Source organism: Abrus precatorius, unplaced genomic scaffold, assembly GCF_003935025.1.
Source record: "Abrus precatorius isolate BTA unplaced genomic scaffold, Abrus_2018 Scaffold6, whole genome shotgun sequence".
Lineage (NCBI taxonomy): Eukaryota > Viridiplantae > Streptophyta > Magnoliopsida > Fabales > Fabaceae > Abrus > Abrus precatorius.
In genome coordinates, this window is record NW_020874406.1 from 25965707 (window position 1) to 25985858 (window position 20152).

At 35.3% G+C, this 20152-nt stretch overlaps 3 protein-coding genes across 7 annotated transcripts; 2 read left to right on the forward strand and 1 right to left on the reverse strand.

Annotated features, from left to right (window-relative positions):
• Window positions 1-611: 611 nt before the first annotated feature.
• Window positions 612-6623, forward strand: LOC113869492 (E3 ubiquitin-protein ligase MBR1-like). Of its 2 annotated transcripts, XR_003505480.1 has the most exons (7): window positions 694-1056; window positions 2221-3273; window positions 3541-3735; window positions 3821-3972; window positions 4602-4712; window positions 5730-5909; window positions 6258-6303. XR_003505480.1 is itself a non-coding variant. In XM_027505825.1 (6 exons), exons 1-6 carry the CDS (start codon window positions 916-918, stop codon window positions 5788-5790), a joined length of 1713 nt encoding a protein of 570 aa, XP_027361626.1. In that variant the 5' UTR covers window positions 612-915; the 3' UTR covers window positions 5791-6623. The 2 variants fall into 2 exon arrangements, 1 of the variants encoding a protein (XP_027361626.1); XM_027505825.1 differs by having other exon boundaries at window positions 612-1056; window positions 5730-6623.
• Window positions 6624-7551: 928 nt separating this feature from the next.
• LOC113868609 (beta-amylase 8) lies at window positions 7552-15654 on the forward strand. 2 transcript variants are annotated; one of them, XM_027504351.1, is made up of 10 exons: window positions 7552-8115; window positions 8367-8591; window positions 11343-11423; window positions 11586-11789; window positions 12363-12557; window positions 12822-12986; window positions 13115-13375; window positions 14210-14422; window positions 14634-14850; window positions 15191-15654. In XM_027504351.1, exons 1-10 carry the CDS (start codon window positions 7726-7728, stop codon window positions 15208-15210), a joined length of 1971 nt encoding a protein of 656 aa, XP_027360152.1. In that variant the 5' UTR covers window positions 7552-7725; the 3' UTR covers window positions 15211-15654. The 2 variants fall into 2 exon arrangements, with proteins under 2 accessions (XP_027360152.1, XP_027360153.1); XM_027504352.1 differs by having other exon boundaries at window positions 7659-8115; window positions 15175-15506.
• A 247-nt stretch (window positions 15655-15901) lies between these two features.
• On the reverse strand, window positions 15902-19966 carry LOC113868611 (alkylated DNA repair protein ALKBH8 homolog). Of its 3 annotated transcripts, XR_003505396.1 has the most exons (8): window positions 19490-19966; window positions 18874-18975; window positions 18646-18732; window positions 18285-18410; window positions 17828-18118; window positions 17129-17194; window positions 16790-16931; window positions 15902-16260 (listed from the first exon to the last, which is right to left on the reverse strand). XR_003505396.1 is itself a non-coding variant. In XM_027504353.1 (7 exons), the coding sequence occupies exons 1-7, from the start codon at window positions 19787-19789 to the stop codon at window positions 16875-16877; spliced, it is 1029 nt and encodes a 342-aa protein (XP_027360154.1). In that variant the 5' UTR covers window positions 19790-19966; the 3' UTR covers window positions 15923-16874. The 3 variants fall into 3 exon arrangements, 2 of the variants coding, with proteins under 2 accessions (XP_027360154.1, XP_027360155.1); XM_027504353.1 differs by having other exon boundaries at window positions 15923-16931; XM_027504354.1 differs by lacking the exon at window positions 15902-16260 and having other exon boundaries at window positions 16605-16931; window positions 18874-18968; window positions 19483-19966.
• Window positions 19967-20152: the final 186 nt, after the last annotated feature.

Here is a 20152-nt window from a genome sequence, read left to right on the forward strand (position 1 = left end):
GCAGATCCATCTCACTCCTGCCCATGTCAAATTGAATGCGATAGAAAGACACACTGCACAGAGCGTACCAACAAAGCTAAATTTGAATCCCCAAAATCGTGGCACACAAAAATGCCATTTTTCTTTATCCAATAAACCTACTTATTTTGTTTTTTTTTTTTTTTAAGAACAGCACATAGGTTAATTTTTGAACATTTTGAAAAAAAATACTAATTATGTTATTTTGTTTTAAATTATAGATATCTTACACCAAAAAAATAAATCAAATAATGAACATTCACATCATAATAAAACTAATTCATTAAATAAATTTTTTATACATAACTTTTGAACTGAAAGCTCTACCTTAAAAAATTAACACAACTCACAATGTAAATTTTTTTACGATATACATTAAATTAAAATACATTCAGATACAATTTTTCTTTTCAGAAATATTAACTATATATTAATTGCATATAATATTTGGTATAAAAATACACAAGAAGAATAGAAAAAACGGTAATAAAATGAATGACACAAATAAAAATGAATATTATAGAAAAAAATATGAATATTTTCTTTATCTTCTCTTCACTTTACTTACCAAAAAAGCCTCCTTTCCCGTTTTTCTGCGAGTTGCTTTGTCTCATTCACTCAGCTACTCCCATCACCACACCACCCTTTACGGCTTTACCCTCTGCACTCTACACTTACCTTACATTTCAACCTCCTTCTGTTATTTTGACCCCTTTTCACATTTAAACACTGCATCACACATCTTTCTCTTTATTCAACACAACACCGTTGAACAATGCTACTTTAGTTCGCCAACCCTGTAGATCTGAAACACCTGGGATCTCAGAAAGAACGCATTTTGATTTCTGGGTCTTGCTCTTTGGCCTGTTGGGTAATCGGAAACGCATTCATTTTCAAATGGGGTCAAGTGGCAGCAAAGCCACGTCATCATCGTCTTCGGGTAGTTTCAGGAAGGGTCGATCTAAGGGGCGTAGAGGTTTCCCATCTTATTGTTTAGGAACATCTTCTGGATCTCGTGACATTGATAATGATGACCAGGTAGTAGCAACTTGCTATGTTGTTCGGAATTTTTCACAATGTAACTAACTTCTTTGTTTCTTCATTTTTACTATCTCTTTAAACTCATTCTTTGAGGACTAATATGTTTCACGTGACTTGGCTTTTGGATTGTAAAATGGAGGTTGCTACTATGATCACACTCCTAAGGATTCAGAAATTAATCGTTTTCTGGTCCTTGTTCACTTTTAATTGAATTGGATTTCAAATGATAATCTTTTTCATGATTTCAATATAGTTAACTTTTTTTTTTTGGGAAAATCCTGAATTGTAAGAAATGAATTTTACGAAATTACATATCAACGACTCACCGTGATTTCCGTCAAATACTTCATTTCTTAACTGTGGTATAATAATCAATTAAAATGAAGCCACGTATGTTTAGTCATTTTTCGTGCAAAAATTTTCGTACTAACAAGCAAAGCTCTTTATTTTTTTAAAATCAAGGATTTTAATATATTTTTTCTCTCTTGTTATTTATGCATGGATTGGTGTTATCTTTATTCCGCGGCTAAATTTTCAGTTACTTTTAAATGTATTTGTCTGAAAACATAACGTTCAGTTTCACTACTCTCAGTATAACGAAATTGCTCGCTATGAGTTTATTGCCCTTCTGCTTGGTGTCTGTACATTTAAAATAAGATGTATGATATGGAAACTGAAGGTTATTGGTTTTGTTTCAGTTCATCTCTTGACATTTACCACTTTTGTGAATGTTTCTTGTCTTGTAATTTACTGCTGAGACTCCTAATAAATCGATTCTTAATGTAGGAAATAACGTAATTTAATAAGCTTCTAGAAAGATGCGATATTGTTTTATACAATAAGGCAACAACTCTAATACATTGAGTTCCTATTACAACTTACAAATTTTAAGAATTCTGGTCAAGTGGTTAATCAGAACTTCTTACCATTACGCCTCTGTCCTATTGTTAGCTCCATTGACCTATCATGCCTTATTTTGTTTCTAAGCTATGACATGCCCTTCAGATTGTTTTGAAAATAATGTAATGCAATAGTTTCTCTTCTCTATTTGTTTTCATATATTTGTTTGTGTGTATAACCGACATGTTAACGATAGTTTTGGAATTGATCAACGTTTTGTGGTACTAACTGCCTAACTATAGTTTGAAACTCATGCTTTAGGTTTGTGATCAGAATAAAGTAAGTGGAAGTGATGTTACATACTCTGATGGGAATGAAATTATAGACTCAGATGAAGTGAAGACAGAGTCTTTTAGAAAGGTTAAATCTGATGAAGTATCTTGTATGCCTTCTAACATTGACCTTGATGAGTGGAGTCATGCTGCATCCAGAACTGGTAGCAGCTCTGCACATTCTTCTTCAACTCAGTCCATGAACCCTTCAAGTCGATTTCTTTCTCGCTTCAGCCTTGTGCCTGGTAATATAAGCTTCAGACTTAGCAGAACCACAAGTTTAGGGTCATCTAGGCCCTGCCCTGTTTCTTCGGGAGGTCTCTCAGTATTTAACAATGAAGATGACCTTAGCGTGCATCCTGGGCCACCTGCCAGCTTGATTAATAGAAATGAAATTCAACAATGTGGTGAATTGCTTAATGCGTCTTTTGTTAGTCAAGGGAGGCCTTTACAGTACCATGAAAATGCTTCTAATAATTTAAGATCTAATACTCCTGCATCGGTTTCGCCGGGCAACTTGCCGAGCAGTCCTACACTTTCTTCTATACAAGATGTGGTTGGAGGTGGAGATGGTACGAGAGCAGTGCCAGATGTGAACTTTTTTTCTCCTAGAGTTCATACAGATACAGAAAATACTGAGACTAGACATACTGATAGACGAAATGGTGCTCGAGAACCTGTTGAACGTAATGTTCGTTTTAGCCGAACTTTGAGTGTTGGAAGGCTTCGTGATAGAGTTCTCCGCCGATCAGCAGTATCTGACTTCAGCTTTTGCCCTCTGCAACAAGAGAGAGAAGTGAGAGATGCTAGTCAAGATAATGGCAGACGAGTAGGGGAGAGAGACACACGAGTGTCACCATCTGGTCGTAATGTTGCAAATTCTTCTGCTACATCTGGATATCCTCAACCTAGTATGTCAAGCTCCTTGTTTGGTATCCAAGACTATGAAGTTGAGACTTCACGATCTAGAGAAACTAGGTATCAGGATCTACTGGAACATAGGTCCAATTTCATCGAAAGGAGAAGAAGAATTCGATCCCAGGTTTGTGAATTTTATAAACTTTTTAGTAACATTTGATGGTCTGGTAATATGTTTCCAAACTAAAAGCATACCCTTATAATAGAAAAAGGAGATGCAAAAAAAATAGCCAATTTGTTTTGCTTGTGATCTGTAAACGTGACATCTTCACACATAGCAAAATATTGGCATAAATAGAAACTCTAAGACTTGGAGTTACTTATACATGTCCTCTTTCTTCATGCCCTGGATTTTATTCATTGCTAATGATCTACAGTTCAAATGGTTTAGGTCCGTGCACTTCAGCGGCTCGGTAGCCGGTTTGAAAATCTTTCTGGACATGACAGATCGTGTATCTTGTCTGGTCAACATAGAAATGGTCGTTGCACATGCCGAATCAGTGGTCGTGATACCAATTCGAATGATGATACCAATGCTAGAGCTAGCATATCAAGAATTGTTATGCTAGCTGAAGCCTTATTTGAGGTAATTTTTAGTGTTGTTAACTGTTATGGTGGCCGTTCATTATATATATTTATACAAGTTGAATATTTGTACATATTTTAATTAGGTTCTGGATGAAATTCACCAGCAATCTGTAGTTTTATCTTCTCGCCCTTCTGTGTCATCTATCGGTTCTGTTCCTGCACCTACTGAAGTTGTGGAATCCTTGCCTGTAAAATTGTATACAAAGTTGCACAAACATCAAGAAGAACCTGTACAGTAAGTATTTAGTCTTAATCCACCTCACAATGTTCATTTTCTCAAATGCCTTCAGATTTTTTATTCCGATTTTTTCTTGTCCATTTATGTTTCCTTTTCTTTGATGTCAATCGTTTTCTCTTTTATATATTTTGAGTAAATTGTCAGATAAAAATTTAGAGGGTATGCGACTTCTCTTAAACAAAGATTAAGAGGGAGAATGCAAACAATGAACAATAATATTTAGTCATGTCCTGTGAGGCCATCATGGCTCTGATAGTCTGATTGCAATCTGCAATTTTGGATTGTAATGTTTTTCATGATGGCATGAAAATGCCAACTGATACTGGACACTAAAAGCTTACCTTCCACTTCCGTACCCAATTGTTGTTGTCGTTACTTAGAGCATATTTAGCTTTAACTATTCATTATTTGAAGTATGGGTTCAGATTTTCATGAGTGTCTTTTTTTTGGGAGGTGATGGAGTGTGGCGTTTACCCTCTTTTTTTACATTTTTTAGTTAGTATGCCAATGTGCATTTTTTATATATTTATTTAGTTCTATCAAACTTAACTAGTTTGGGCATTTCTCTAATATTGATTATAGTAAAGAGTTTTTTTGCTGTTTGTGCTTATCCTTTAATTTCACAGATGCTATATATGCCTTGTGGAGTACGAGGATGGAGACAGCATGCGAGTTCTGCCTTGTCATCACGAGTTTCATACAACATGTATAGACAAATGGCTGAAGGAGATTCACAGGTACATGGGTATCGGGATTTGTGTGTCCTTTTGGTTAACTATATGGCTAAAAACTTCAGATTTATATAAAATAAAATTGCCTATTGCTACAAATATTCCTGCCAATTTACTGCTGCAATGTACTACCCATGCATGTCTGGGACTGTGAAGTCTATTTAGTAAATGCCACAGAAGAATATAGATAAAAAAAATAATGGTTCCATCGTTTCTATGATTATTTTTTAAACGACTAGGTCCTCTCTATACACCAGAGCCTCTTCTTTCATTTAATCCTTATTTAATCAATGTTATTGTTAACTTGTACAGTTCACATTCTTTGGCTCTACCCATGAAATATTTAGTAATAGGTTTTTTACAACGAAATCAAGTTATATAGTAACGGTGTTTAAGTATGAAAATTAGCTGGGTAACTGACCTTCTTATTCCGTTTTTTGCAAAATAAATTAGGGGCATAATTTTCCTTTAATAGTATTTTCTCCGCTTAGTGGGTAACCATCATGTCTGGGTCTGTGAAGTCTATTTAGTAAATGCCACAGAAGAATAAAGAACATACATGAGTGAGTTTTGCATATTTTTTAATCTAGAAACATTCTAATCTTATAAGTAAATAGGCAGTGCTGGTGAACTAGATATTTGCAAAACTATTTACTGGTAAACTTTGGAGATTGGCTAAACTGACTGAACGTTGTTCCATCTCATGAGCATCTAACCTATTTTCTGGAACTTATTCAACCTGTGGTCCAACCTCCATGATATTTTGTGATGGATATGAAGGATTAAATGCCCTTCTGACAACATGATGTTATGGAATTGTTGTGTTTAAATCTTGGCATTTCATAAGACCCTACTGTAATAATTGATGAATTCTTTTGCATTCTCAAATGAGCTATATATGTCCCTATGTACCATGTTGTCCCCTATTTATGTCATCATTATGTTAGTATCTTTACATTCAACTCCACATGTCCTAAAGATGCTTGGAAATTTGTATCTCTAACTTTCAAATATTATACACAGGGTGTGCCCACTATGTCGAGGGGACATTTGTATATCTGATTCACTGCCAACGGAGAACTAAAGTTGCAAATTGTTTATCAGCATCATCTCCTCTGAGACACTCAGCTCCTGAGAGAAGCATTAAAGTATTGCCCATACAATGATGTGACACCATCAGAAGAAGCACAGTCCTTTCTCCTAGTATTCTCATTGTTGTCAATGATTATTTACTCCATTTTCTGAATAATCATAAAACCATGGTAGAAATAGACTCATCTACTAGTTCAATCTGAAGCTGAGGGTCCAAAAAGATTCTTGTGATGTATGTAGACGTTCTTTTGTTTCCCCCCGCTTGTTCAACATACAGAGTTTGCAAAAAGAAGGGAAAAAGTATCGGTCAAAATGAGTACTTTTCATCATTTATGGAGTTGCAGTTTAACCCAGCATCTTTGACTGAATCATTCTCTTTATCTGTAGACCAGTCAATTGTGGTTTTACAACAATGAACTGTCGTGCATGCGTGTGATAATATCCTTTCACTTTTCAGAGAAAAAAAAAGAGAAGAGAAACATTTCAATAGGAGTGTAAATTGAAGGAGGCAAATACTAGTTGTCTCCTACCCGACCTGAAAGACCAACTACACTGCGATTTACAATTTGGTCTGCCTCATGTGCTTACCTGTTCTTCCAATGTATAATCATGATGCAAGGGTGGCTATGGGATGATTTTCCAGAGTTTTGGATAACTCATGATTAACTTATCTTGACTGATCAGTGAAATATGTTAATATTTAACTTTATTAAAAATTTTATGATCATATATGTAGATGCAGAAACCTTCTACATTCTCCAAGCGGTGTAGATACTCAGTGTGCACAGCCTTGTTAGATCACTAATAATAACAATAATTATTACTCATCATTGTTGTAAAGACTTTGATTAAGGTATTAAAAGTGTAAACATTTTAATAAAAAGTAACATTCAATGTCGTGATGTTCAGTATTTTTTTCATCATTAATTTTCTAGTGTCTTCGGAGTAATTGGGAGCATTTTAGCCTGCAAATTCTTATATAAAAGTGACATGTCTTTTTAAGAAAAGTTAAAAGTAAAGGATAATTAATTTGATTATATATATATATTAATATTACTAAATTTGAATCGATTAATGACTAAGTCAAGTTATTGAGTTACTGATTGAAGCATTAGATCACTAGTTTAATTAGTGAATTAAAAAATGTATATGAAAAAAAAAAGATAAAGATATATATTACATTCATATACTAATAATAAGTAATGGAGTAATGGTTGAGACTATGGTCTTGTATCATCTGTACCTTAGAAAACGAAAATTGCATGGGATTATTCATCCATGTTTTCCGTCAAAGACCAAACTTTACTTTTTATTTTAAGACAAATTATATAAAGATGCTCGTTTTGTTCTATTTTTGGTACTATGTAACACTGTTGTCTGAATTAATATCCAAAATCGATTTGTCCTGATTCAAGTAGACAAAAACAATTGGTACTATAAATCAAATTAGTCATGGTCTAATTTTGAGTCGATTCAAGAACAATGTTGTATGTAGTAAGAATTTATTAAAAATGATAAACTTTAATATATTAATACTATTAAATACAATAATTTTTTTATAAGAAAAAAATCGTCTTTAAAAAGATGATAGGGCAGATTGCTATAGATCAAAATAGTTCAGAAGGCCAAAATAATTTGTTAGTGAGAGAAAGATACATTTTCTATAAATTATGAACAACAGTTATTTTACATTTTTTGAAGTAAAAAAGACATTTTTTTTTCAATTTAATTTTTGCTACGTGGGGATTTGAGTAATTGAGGTCCAAGAGGAAGAAGCACTTGGATTGGGCCAGTACATTTCATGAAAAATAGTAAGAAAACAAAGAGCGTTGAGCTGAGTTGATAGAAGCGCGAGTCTGAGATAGTGTGCGTTTAAGTGTGGACTGTGGAGAAGAAGAAAGAATGTTAGAAGAGTGAAATTGTGAAGATGAAGAGCATGAACGACGATGCTTCCACACAAGATCTCGACCCTCAAAGCGACCACAGCTCCGATTATTTGACTCAACCACACCCTCACCCTCAGGTTCGCCGTCCCCGAGGTTTCGCCGCCGCCGCTGCTGCGGCGGCGACGGCCACTAATTCCGGCGCTAAGGGAAAGAAAGAGAGAGAAAAGGAGAAGGAGCGCACCAAGCTCCGTGAGCGACACCGTCGAGCCATCACGAGCCGCATGCTTGCTGGTCTCCGTCAGTACGGGAATTTCCCTCTGCCGGCGCGTGCTGACATGAACGACGTACTCGCCGCGCTCGCGCGTGAGGCTGGTTGGGTTGTCGACGCCGATGGCACCACCTATCGCCAGTGTCCCCCTCCTTCTCACATGGTTCCTTGCTTTCTTTCACGATTAAGCTAATGATTCTGTTTGCTTGTTATTGTGTGCAATGTTTCAATTTGTTGGTAGGTTAGAAGGTTTGAAATTTGAGACGTGACTTATTGTGCCAATGTGCTTGAATTAGGTTTTACTTGTTACTCATATTGATTAAAAATAATAATAATGAAATGTTTGGCTGGCATTTCATTTGGTATGTTAATTTGAAGTTCTTTATATTTATGTAATGTAATATTATTATGCAGGGTTCGTTTGCGGCACGGTCAGTTGAAAGTCAACTCTCTGCTGGCTCTTTGAGAAATTGCTCTGTTAAGGAAACGCTTGAGAATCGGCCATCTGTGCTTAGAATTGACGAATGCTTGTCGCCTGCGTCCATTGATTCTGTTGTAATTGCAGAAAGGGACTCAAAGAATGAGAAATATACAAATGCTAGCCCCATCAATTCTGTTGAATGCTTGGAGGCTGATCAGGTGATTTTTGCGACTAGTTCACGAGTATTTGCATTATATTTGATGCTGATTCAGATATATACACAGGCTATCGTTTTAGCTGTCTTCGCTGTTTTATTATGTGAAATCTGAACAATTTATGTATCATCTGATTCTACATTCTAGTGTTTTCTTTACATGCTATTGGTTGAAGATTGCAAATTAGACATTCTTATATGATGTTTTTCTGATGAGCAAGCTGTACACTCCAATATCAAGTTTATTTCATTTGTTTTGTTCTCAAGTGTTGGGTTTAAATTTAACTTAACGTGGTTGTGGAGCAGTAGTTGAAACCATATGATTACTGTTATTCTTGATAAAACATTGTATCATTAGTTTGTTTGTCTTTTAGCAAAATTCTGTGAGGGTGAGTGTCACAACCAAGAAGAAGGCCCATGACCGGCACACAGGCTAATTTACTTTGAAACACAACTTAACCTGGCAAGCCTACTTATAAACCATCCCATGAGATAACAAACCTCTTCGACCAAGCAATATGCTAAATTGGACAGAATTTCGGCAGAGTTCCTTATGTATTTTCATTATCCCAAAATATAAAAATTTGACCAAATTTATTTATAATTCAACCAAAATCAACCAAACTCCAACATAATTATAATATCCACACTAAAACATCTAATACGTATCCAAAATGAAAGTTTAACGGCTAAACAGCTGTAGAATGTCCAAACAAAAGAGAAAAAAAATATCAAGGCCGCCAAGACATTTGGGGCCTACCAACAGGGATTCTACTAGAATGGACTGACGTCCTTAGTAACCTGCAACTCCGCTACTTGATGATCTGTAAACATTAAATAATAAGACGGGTGAGTCACACAGACTGAGGGAGGGCCAATAACCATAATGAATATGAAAGAGAAGCAAATAATGCACGGGTAGTTTGCAATTATAGGGCTCACACAAAGCATGTCATATTAATATATACTAAAGTTAATAATATTAGTTTTCTAAAGACATTATTAGGGTAGATGTCCTATAACGTTATAAGGGTCACTCATTGGAAAACCAAAGTTCAAGACAGTTCCACGTCGTTGATAGCCCTCTCCTCCCAAGGGCGGCCTCTCTCTTAGGGGTAGCTTCATCTAATGCGTAACTCTTTCCTGGCAAACATAATGTTGTAGTTAATTTTGATGGGGGTAGCTTCACCTCGTTGATAGCTTTCTCCGTGCACTGACAGCTCTATCTAACGGGTAACCTTCTCTTCCCGGAATATAACTAGGTGTACCTAGACGGTTATTTTTGCTAACGGTTATAAGATTCTAACATAGCTCCTCTCACAATGTTTATACAACGAAAAATCGTTCTTGTATACAAATCAAATTGTTCTCAATAATAAGAGTCTCAACGCATATGTCTCACAGTTGAATATCATCAAATACAATTAAAACAATAGCTTCTTTCACACTTTTCTAAATAATTTTAGATAATTAGATGAAATATAATTTCCAATGAACTTTCATGTGATCAAGAAATAAATTTAAGAATTTGTTTCCTATATCAGCAAATTTATAACAATAATAATGTAATGACTAATTAGAGTGATAATTGAAATAAGTCATTATGATAATTATCCACTCACAACAATGAAGACCAATTAACTTGCTTCACAAGACTATTCCGGAACCATGAAAAAAATGCAAGCCTACAATTTTGAACACCAACAATATTTAAAAGGGGTTCAGAATTAACTTTATCAACAAAATACTTTGATCTATATTTAGAGCTCAAAAATAGAAATTCCCTAAGAATGAGAACTTGCCAAAACCCAACAATCCTATGAATTTGAGTTGTGGGCATACCTTAGGAACCCAATTAGGAATCTCTCATCCAATGGGTAACACCCCTTTCTCTTGAGAGAATTATCTCTAACTTCAAAAATTCACCCAAGGCTATCTATGTGAAAGAAAAATAATTGGGTTACCAAGATTTTTCTCAAATCCCAAAAGGATGAATTAAATAAAAGAATGAGTACTCACACTGAAAAAAAGAGAGGACCCGTGAGAAACCAAAGTATGCGACAAAAATTTGGTAAATTGTGGCGTGTGAAAGTTTGGGGGGGGGGGGTGTGGGGGTGCAGCGGCACTTAGATGGTTGAATGGGAGAATGGGGAATGCTCCAGTTTTTATTCACGTAATTTGTGCCCTATATGTGTCTCTCTCTCGTTTTTTTTTTTTAATAAAATGATGCGTTTCAGTGAGGCTTGCAGCACTGATGTTCCTTTTGATTCCAAATGATCTATGAAGTTACATTTTGCAGTTTGCACCGATTAAAGAAGTCATAAAGTGTGTTAACAAGTGCGCTTGGCATTTAGAATATGTTCCCCTTGGTTTGGAAGTATTATTGATTGACATATTGGTGTGTAAAGCTCACAACCATCAGGGAAACTTGAGTATCAAGACAAGTAAAATTCACAGTGAATATTGGAAAATTCACAACCAGAGCACCAATTAAGCAATGACAATGCTGATATAGAAACATATAGAAAATGAATATTGCACCCTGATGTCCTGACCTGATGCTAATCATGTAAACTTGCTGCTTCAATGGCTTTATGTTAGTTCCTAGTATGCTAGTTAGTTTTAGGATAGAAACTAAACCTTTCTCTGCATTTTAGTGCTTTTAAATTTTGCATCATCAATACCCATTATTTGGAGCTTTGTGTATGAACAGATGTGATCCAGGACCAACTGATTGTGTAGTTTGTTGATGCAGCTTATGCAAGATATACATCCTGGGGTGCATGAAAATGACTTTACTGGCACGCCATACGTTCCTGTTTATGTAAAGCTTCCAGTAAGTGTCTTCTATTTGCTGCTTGCTGAATAAACTGCATCAAACTGGTGTAATGTGTCAGTCCTAGACAGAAAATTATACATTTTGTGTCCTTTGTGGCTTTGACTGTGTTTGCCTTGTAGTTGACTATAGGACTTCTAAAAAATTAGTCTTTTATTGCAGGCTGGTATTATTAACAAATTTTGCGAGTTGATTGATCCAGAAGGCATTAGGCAGGAGCTAATCCATATCAAGTCTTTAAATATAGATGGTGTTGTTGTGGATTGTTGGTGGGGCATTGTTGAAGGTTGGAACCCTCAGAAATATGTGTGGTCTGGTTATAGGGAGCTTTTTAACATCATTAGAGAATTCAAGCTGAATTTACAGGTATAATTTTTATTGGTTATATAATCTTTATGCATGTATTTGTGTCTAAGAGAGAAAAATTATCAAACACGATTATGCTTTTGCTATTTGTACTGTAGAGTCTACAGGGTTTCAGTAATAGAACCAAGTCATTTTCTATTACGGAGGTGAATTTTCTGGTTTTGATAGAAGTCCTGCTTATGAAATGCTTGAAACTAGTAAAATACATGAAGGACTAAATGCATAATAGAGGGAGGTGTTGGATTGTGGCCATGCAAAACTTTAAAAAAAAAACAGAGCAGTTCAGAATGAGAAGATATAGTTAACTCTGTATGACATTGACATATCTATTTTTGGCGTGGAAACATAGACATAAAAACCAGTGGATGATTTCAGTTGTAGTATTTTTCAAATATTTGTTTTTTCAGTATAGCACACAAAATTGTTTCCCTAGCTTGCATAATATTTGAAACATCATATTATTTTAAAATGTCAGAGGTTTCTCTAATTGGATGTGTACCTTTGTCATGGGGATTGGGAAGCATCTTTGACGTTGTTGGAGAACCTTTCTTGATTCTTATTTCAAATTTGAAGGTTGTTATGGCATTCCATGAATGTGGAGGGAATGATTCTAGTGATGCATTGATTGCCCTTCCACAATGGGTTTTGGATATTGGAAAAGACAACCAGGATATATTCTTCACAGATCGTGAAGGAAGGAGGAATACTGAATGCCTTTCTTGGGGGATTGACAAAGAACGTGTACTCAAAGGAAGAACTGGTATTGAGGTATGAATATATTGAAGGCATCAATTATTGTCGTTATTCAAAGATTTGATATTCACTTTATTGTCAAATGTCTTTTAGTTACATTTACATACTAATTTCCAGTTTAGTTTTGGACTTTACCTTAAAAAAAAAACTGTTCTCTCTTGTATATGTGCTATTCTACATGGTCATCAGCTTATATTATTTGATTTATTCCTCATTTGAAATTTACATACATTCTCATTTGTTTTGTGTTATTGATTGACCTTCTCTAAATATATACAGGTCTATTTTGATATGATGAGAAGCTTTCGAACAGAGTTTGATGATCTGTTTGCTGAAGGTCTGATTTCTGCTGTTGAAATTGGACTTGGAGCATTGGGGGAGCTGAAATATCCTTCTTTCTCAGAAAGAATGGGATGGAGGTATCCTGGTATCGGTGAGTTTCAGGTACCCCATATTGTGGCCCCATTGCAAAAAGAAGTCGCATTATTCTGTATCATAAATAGTGTGATGTACTATCATATTTTATTCACTAATAAGGAAGTAATGTTTTCTGTATCATCTTCTGTGGGCAGTGCTATGATAAATACCTGCAACATAGTCTGCGCAGAGCAGCCAAATTACGTGGTCACTCTTTCTGGGCTAGAGGACCTGATAATGCTGGTCATTACAATTCTATGCCACATGAAACTGGATTCTTTTGTGAGAGAGGTGATTACGACAACTATTATGGACGCTTCTTCTTACATTGGTACTCCCAGACGCTAATAGACCATGCAGATAATGTTTTGTCTCTTGCAACCCTTGCTTTTGAGGAAACAAAAATAATTGTCAAGGTAGTTCCCTGGTATATTGATTTTTTTCTATAGTAGTTTCACCTTGCAGTTGTATGACTAAATTTTGATGATGTTAGTGTTATTCATGATAGATATCACGTAGAGTATAGGAGTTTGGTATCCCCTTAAAAACTGAGGTTGCATTTAGTATACATATTAAGTTTAAGACAAACTTTTCAGGGAATATATGTTAATGGTGTTTAATACTTTTGTGCCCAATGTTTCATTTTTAAGAAAACTGTACTCCCTTGAAATTTCCCCCATTCTTACCCCGAACCAAGCATAGCCCGAGGGTGAAATATTTAATGATGAAAATTTGTATAAAGCTCTTCAATGAATTCCCTATTTTAAGGGTATATTGAACTGAAACTTGTTAGCTAATAATATGGGATAATTCTTATAGCATCTACAGAAGTGTCAATCAGTCTGTCAGAGTTGAAATTCTTTTTTGCCATGTGGTTATTTAGTTGAATTAAACTAAATTCTTCCAATTCCTTTTAATATTTCAATGTGGCTGACCAAACTGGAATATTACCAGTAATAATTTATTCAATGAAAAATGCTTCTTTTAGAAGTTTTTTGGGTTCATGAACAGGTAAGAGATCAGAAACCAGGACTCAACTATCCAATGCAAAACAGAAATTCAAGTTTCAATTATTGACTCTTTAGTTTTATGTGTAAAATGCTTAGTGCCACATGCATTTAACCTTGGGAAGTGTGGTCACTACAATTTACATCTCCTGAAAAAAATAAAATACTCTCCTCAAAAGTTAAAGTCTGAAATTATATCATTTTCTTTAATGAATAGATGTCTTAGAGGATGATATCATGCAGGTTCCTGCTGTTTATTGGTGGTATAAGACTCCTAGTCATGCAGCAGAGTTGACAGCAGGATATCACAACCCAACAAATCAGGATGGATACTCTCCTGTGTTTGAGGTTCTGAGAAAACATGCCGTCACCATGAAATTTGTCTGCTTAGGATTTCATCTTTCCAGCCAGGAAGCCAACGAATCATTGGTTGATCCAGAGGGTTTGAGTTGGCAGGTAATATTAGTTTCCTACATTCTTAACCTCCCCAAGAATATTTCTTCTGACAAGTTTTTCAACATAATCCAGTTTTGAAGTTATTTGAATGAAGGCAGGAATGATGTTTGTTTAGATTGCTCGCATATCTTATTCTGGTCAACAACTTGGATCCATGGATGTTTTATTCTCTTTGTCATGAATGATGGTTGCATGTTTTATGTTTTCACAGGTATTAAACTCAGCTTGGGATCGTGGGTTGATGGCTGCTGGAGAGAATGCACTTCTTTGCTATGATAGAGAAGGGTACAAAAGATTGGTTGAGATGGCAAAGCCCAGAAATGACCCTGATCGCCGGCACTTCTCATTCTTTGTTTATCAGCAACCATCTTTGCTACAGGGAAATGTTTGTTTGTCCGAATTGGATTTCTTCATCAAATGCATGCACGGTAAGGATCCTTGAAATTCACTGTGATCTAGAGGGGAAGTATTTTTCTTAAATGATTTTTTGCACAAAGCATGGTAGTCTTCCAGCTCATTGTCTCACGTATTTTTTTTTTTTTGTCATTGCCTAAATATCAACTATCACAGGGCTATAGCTGTGGTAGAATATCTAATTTTGATACAAATTATGCCTGACGCATTTATTAAGTTTCATAAGTCACTATTATTAAAATTGTATATTTTCAAGTGATTCGTAATTTCATAAATATATTGTTATCAAGTTTTATTATATTTTCAGCGAATATTCCTCAATCTGATGTTTACTTTAGCTAGCTATTCTTGCAGGTGAGGTGACAGATCTGTAATTGCTGCAAATTTTACTTTTAACCGTAGGCCAATTTATGGGGCGTAATAACCTTATCTTATGGCAATGCAACACCATCTGTAACATTGTCATCTATGTATAATATTCATAGGCTTCAAGATGTGGCTTAGTCCTCAAGCAGCGGCGCAACATATAAATCAGCTTTTTGCAAGCTTGGTAATGCCCGAGGTTTAAGTTCTGGCATTCCAACTTTTAAATTCTATCTAACCGATAAAATTGGCGATTATGAAATGTGGTTATGGATGGGAGTATTTTATGAAAAAAATTGTTAGCGATTATAAAAAACAATTCATATTGGCACTTTGTCTAAGCTGTTACTTCATAATGTATTTGGATGCTTCAAAATGTATTCAGCCACTAAACCTAATCTTTTGACATGATGAAAATATACATCCGGTCCGCTTAAGCATGGGTTGAGTGCGGCATCATATCTTCTGTATACTATTTAAACTCATTTGAGCTTGAATTGAGCAGTTTAGTTCTCTCCGAATAATTCCGAAGCGAAGGCCCTAGTATTGATGATGGGATGCCATAGGTATTCAGCATATAACCCCCATCGCAATTGTGTCTAAAGAGAACCTCGCACGGGAAAGGCAACATTACGATGATTCCAACAAACAAGAGGAAGCAACTGTACGAATGTTTACCCCAATTTAACGCATAAAACTTCACCAAATAACGTTGATATTTGAATTCCATTGGGAAACTTGCATTTAAGTTCATGTATACAAATTTTTTTGAATCAATGATATAGCTAATTTGGTGAGTATAGCGTGCCATCTGAACATTAAATTACAAGGGCTCCCAAAAAAAGCACGAGAAAATCAAAGTACAAAGTAGATTAACGTGAACACGCAAACTAGGCAAACAAGCTACAACTGAAAAATGATTGAAGTACTAACGTCTGGAATATCCGCTCAAAATTAGCTCAAGTCTCATGGTCTTCTCATTATAACTGCCCATCTTGTTATTTTTCTCCTTTGTCATTCTTGCATGTTTGGTCGAGTAAAACCAATGGAGGGATTATCACCTGTGTAAAGGATACAAAAGAAATCCTACTTAAGCAATTAGGTGTACAGCTACAAGAGATGATCACCATTAGATTCGGAGAATTTAAACGGAAGGTTATAGGCTGCAGAGGTGTTTATCCTAAGCAGTAAACCACATCGCAGTTGATCCCTACTGCTCAAGTTAAAAGTTATTGCATATACTTGATACTATCCAGAGGAAAATTCAAATTCAGTTGTAGAAACAGAAATGTAGGGCCTTGAAAGTTGGAAATAGAGGCAAGAGGAAGAATAACAGGGTTAGACGAAAGTAGCCTAGACGTATCAAGTATGCCTATCATTATTAACATATGCCAGAGCTGGTGGTATTAATGAAGATACAGAACTGAGTGAACATTTGGTTGAGAACTGGTGGGTTGTATAATCGCCTATAGAGGATAAAAACCACCCTAAAGCCCAGAATTGTCCATGCAAAGATTCCTAATCCAAGAAACATCCCGTATTATGTAAGCATTATAATATCAAGAAACAACTGAAAAATGAAGAACACACCTCAGGTTTTACTCGTTGCAACTCTCAATGAGAAATATTTGATGAATTACATTGTAAATCTCCTCCTTGCCCCCATAGTGAAGCCTTATTTTTTAGAGTCGCAATACTGAGGAAATTCACATTTACACAAACCTGCTCTAACCTGGTACATACAAATGGTGGTTTTTAAAAAGAGAACTTTTAGACAGGAAAGAAAAATGTTGGAGCAAACCATTTGTCAATAAAAAAATTATTTATTATTTTCTTTTTCTTGCACTGAACTACTCACTAACATAAAATGTACTAAGGGGTTTAATATGGTGTTTATAGGAAGACCAAAAAGAGCCACGACATGTGTACCTTACGAAATGTAAAAGATACCCTTCTTGAAGCCCTTCTGATGATTCTGCCATTCACTGTGTCTATCTGTGGGGGCAGAAAATATATTAGAAAATATATTTTAGGTGCAAAAATATATTATCAAGACACATATAAATGCATTTAAAGCAAGGGGGGTTAATCTTCAAGTTTTCTACTAATCAATATGTTAGAAAATGGACAGAAAAGATGCCCTATCACAGAACACAAGAAGAGAGCTAGAAACGGATGGGACTGAATGCTATAGCAGGCATATTAATTTGAGTAGGGATATAAGTTCATCAAACGCCATGTTTCGGATTTAATATACCCTTTTATTAAATTGAAGTACACATATCTGAAGTGCTCAATGTGTCAAACTGCATAAGGAAATAAAATTTCTTGTAACAACACAAGCACATAATGAAATTAATATCCCATATACATAAATTCTCAAACAAGGATCTTTTGGAAAATGGTAAGTTTTTCAAACTTTATATTGAAAATTTTGGTCTGCTCACGAGAAAAAAAAGAACTCCTGCATTCTCATGTCTAAGACTGCATGATTTTTACTGGATAAAAGATTTTAAATGACTACAAAGCACTTTCAGGCCATGATAGCAAAACAGGATTATGAAATATAACAACTTCTTTCAATATGTAAAATGGGAGGAGAGTATGATTATTTCCAAAACATCACACCTTGTGGTGCGGAATGTAATGATGCCATGCATAACGTGCTTCTCCAGACAAGAGTAGCAAAGATCGTGGGGGAAGATAGATAACCCTCCTTATAAAATTTGAATCATCTTCATGACTTTCTTGTTTTGCAGCAGCACTTGAGGCAACTCTAGGATGCCAATCACCATTTTCATATCTTCTGAACTCCATTATACAAGGCCCAGACAACGAAAGGCTGAAAATTAAATCTTCAAATGCAGAGTGAGTGTCTATATGGGGGGACAAACCCACTCCAGGTGGGTACTCATTTACCTGAAATATAGTTAGCAGCATTCAAGCTTTGAACATCGAACATAAATAAACAACACTGACATCTAAAAGCATCATATGGTGTCAAGTATTAATAATATACAATAACAATAATAGCATTTTATCATTGAAAAAAAAAAATATGGAGCACAGGAGGAAGTTCGCATACCGTAAGTTGGTCCAAAACTATATTTTTAACATTATTGAAAGTTGGACATGATGAGATTCTTTCTAGTATTGGAGAAACAAATGAAGGAAGTTCACCTAAGCAATGTCTTGTATTAACATTCCTAGTCTGCAAAGCCCAAATACAGTAGAAAGAAGAGTTCAAATTAGTCAATTTCTCACACTACTCAGCAACCTATTTGTTATGAATAACACATTTTCAACTAGTTTGGAATAGGATCACCAATTTGATAAAAAATAATGATTTAGTTGGCCACAAAAAGATTGGATTCCTGACTAATTTGGGTACAACAAAAGGATATTAACAAATGATGAGAAAAACCCAAACAATCCTTGAAACTCACATCATAACAAAACTCGTAACCATAGTGTTGAACCCTTCTTTTTGAAAGACTGTTCCAAGGCCTACAGTCAACAGTTTGGAGCAATTCCTGAGATAATGGAAAAGGCCAACACATAGATGAAGTTCCAATATAGGTGCAAAATTAACTACAAACAGAAGGGTGCAAATAAAATGCACATATGGTAAGCAAAACAATGCAGCATTGATTTTGAAGGAAAAGACTGATAACCTCTTCTTCTTTAGCACTAAGGAAGTCATGCACTAGGTAAATGCCTGGAATGCTCAGATCTGATGCTGTCAAAGACACAGGAACCAAGTCACTAGCTTGATCCTGAATAAACAAGTAAACTCGAAAGTATTAACATAAGAGATAATTACACTGACCTTCCTTAAAACTACTATTAGTTAAACTTATGCCCAGTTTGTTTAAAAGGGTAACATATACATGGTTCATACATACTCAGGAAAATAGTGGCTTATTTTTCAAAAAATGTCACATAAAACTACCAAAAATAAGTTATTATTTTCTCCAAATAAGCTGAATTAAACATATACTAAAAGTGTGTTTGGAAAAACAGCTCAATTAAGCGCTATAAGCATAAGCTCTTTTCACATTAGGACTTATACCATAAGTTTGATCATAACACATCTTCAAATAAGTTGAAAAGAAATTATTCTGATGAGTTACGATGAAAAGCTTATTGAGTTATAAGTTGTTTCTATAAGTTCTACTTAAGCTCTTCCAAACTCGTAAATATAAATATCCAAGCAACTAGAGCATAAGTATAATGAGAGCTAACATAAGAATATTAAACATTACTAATATATATGTATGTACATAGTACCTGTGGAGTTGGCTGAAGCACTGAATAGCGGATATGCAAGGATCTACCTCCAAGTTGGGGACATGGGCGTCCATCTAAAGCCTTTAAAGCAGCATGTGCAGAACCCTCTTCAACGAAAGATACAATGACACGTGTCCCACTCTCATCAGCTGCATAAACTCCCTTGAGCTCCCCAAATTTGCAGAACACAGATGCAATTTCATCATTACAAAGCCCCACAGCTGGCCCACAATTCGCCACATAAAGGTTTGAACTCAATTCACCATCATTCTTAGCACGCCCAAACCTTGGCAAACCCATCTCAGTGCCACACCAACGTTAACATTAACAAATGCAAGTTTTTGTTTTGGTTCGACCCACTTGCGGATCAGTGAAAACTATAATCAAATAATACGCACACTGTTGAGGGTAGGAATCAAGTTTCAATTTTTTATCGATTCAGTGAGAGATCTTCAAGCGCTGTTCGTTAGTCTTCGTGGTTTGCTGCACAAACGTTGTTATTTTGGAGTATGGAGCAAAGCCACAACAAACCCAACAACCAAGCAAAAGCCCAACAGAGGCCCAATTTCAGAAATACAGTAGTGAGTTAGATTATGTGTCTAGACAGTTTAATATTTTTTTGAAAATTTAATTATGGAATTAATTTATAAATCATATTTTAAA

Coding starts and splice junctions, on each gene's coding strand:
- LOC113869492 (XM_027505825.1), top strand. CDS start 916: ATGGGGTCAAGTGGCAGCAAAGCCACGTCATCATCGTCTTCGGGTAGT. Junction 3,736..3,820: donor TAGCTGAAGCCTTATTTGAG/GTAATTTTTAGT, acceptor TATTTTAATTAG/GTTCTGGATGAAATTCACCA. Junction 3,973..4,601: donor CATCAAGAAGAACCTGTACA/GTAAGTATTTAG, acceptor TTAATTTCACAG/ATGCTATATATGCCTTGTGG.
- LOC113868609 (XM_027504351.1), top strand. CDS start 7,726: ATGAAGAGCATGAACGACGATGCTTCCACACAAGATCTCGACCCTCAA. Junction 12,558..12,821: donor AAGGAAGAACTGGTATTGAG/GTATGAATATAT, acceptor AAATATATACAG/GTCTATTTTGATATGATGAG. Junction 14,423..14,633: donor CAGAGGGTTTGAGTTGGCAG/GTAATATTAGTT, acceptor ATGTTTTCACAG/GTATTAAACTCAGCTTGGGA.
- LOC113868611 (XM_027504353.1), bottom strand. CDS start 19,789: ATGGGTTTGCCAAGGTTTGGGCGTGCTAAGAATGATGGTGAATTGAGT. Junction 18,976..19,489: donor TGCTTCAGCCAACTCCACAG/GTACTATGTACA, acceptor TTGTTTATTCAG/GATCAAGCTAGTGACTTGGT. Junction 16,932..17,128: donor TATCTTTTACATTTCGTAAG/GTACACATGTCG, acceptor TGTATGTACCAG/GTTAGAGCAGGTTTGTGTAA.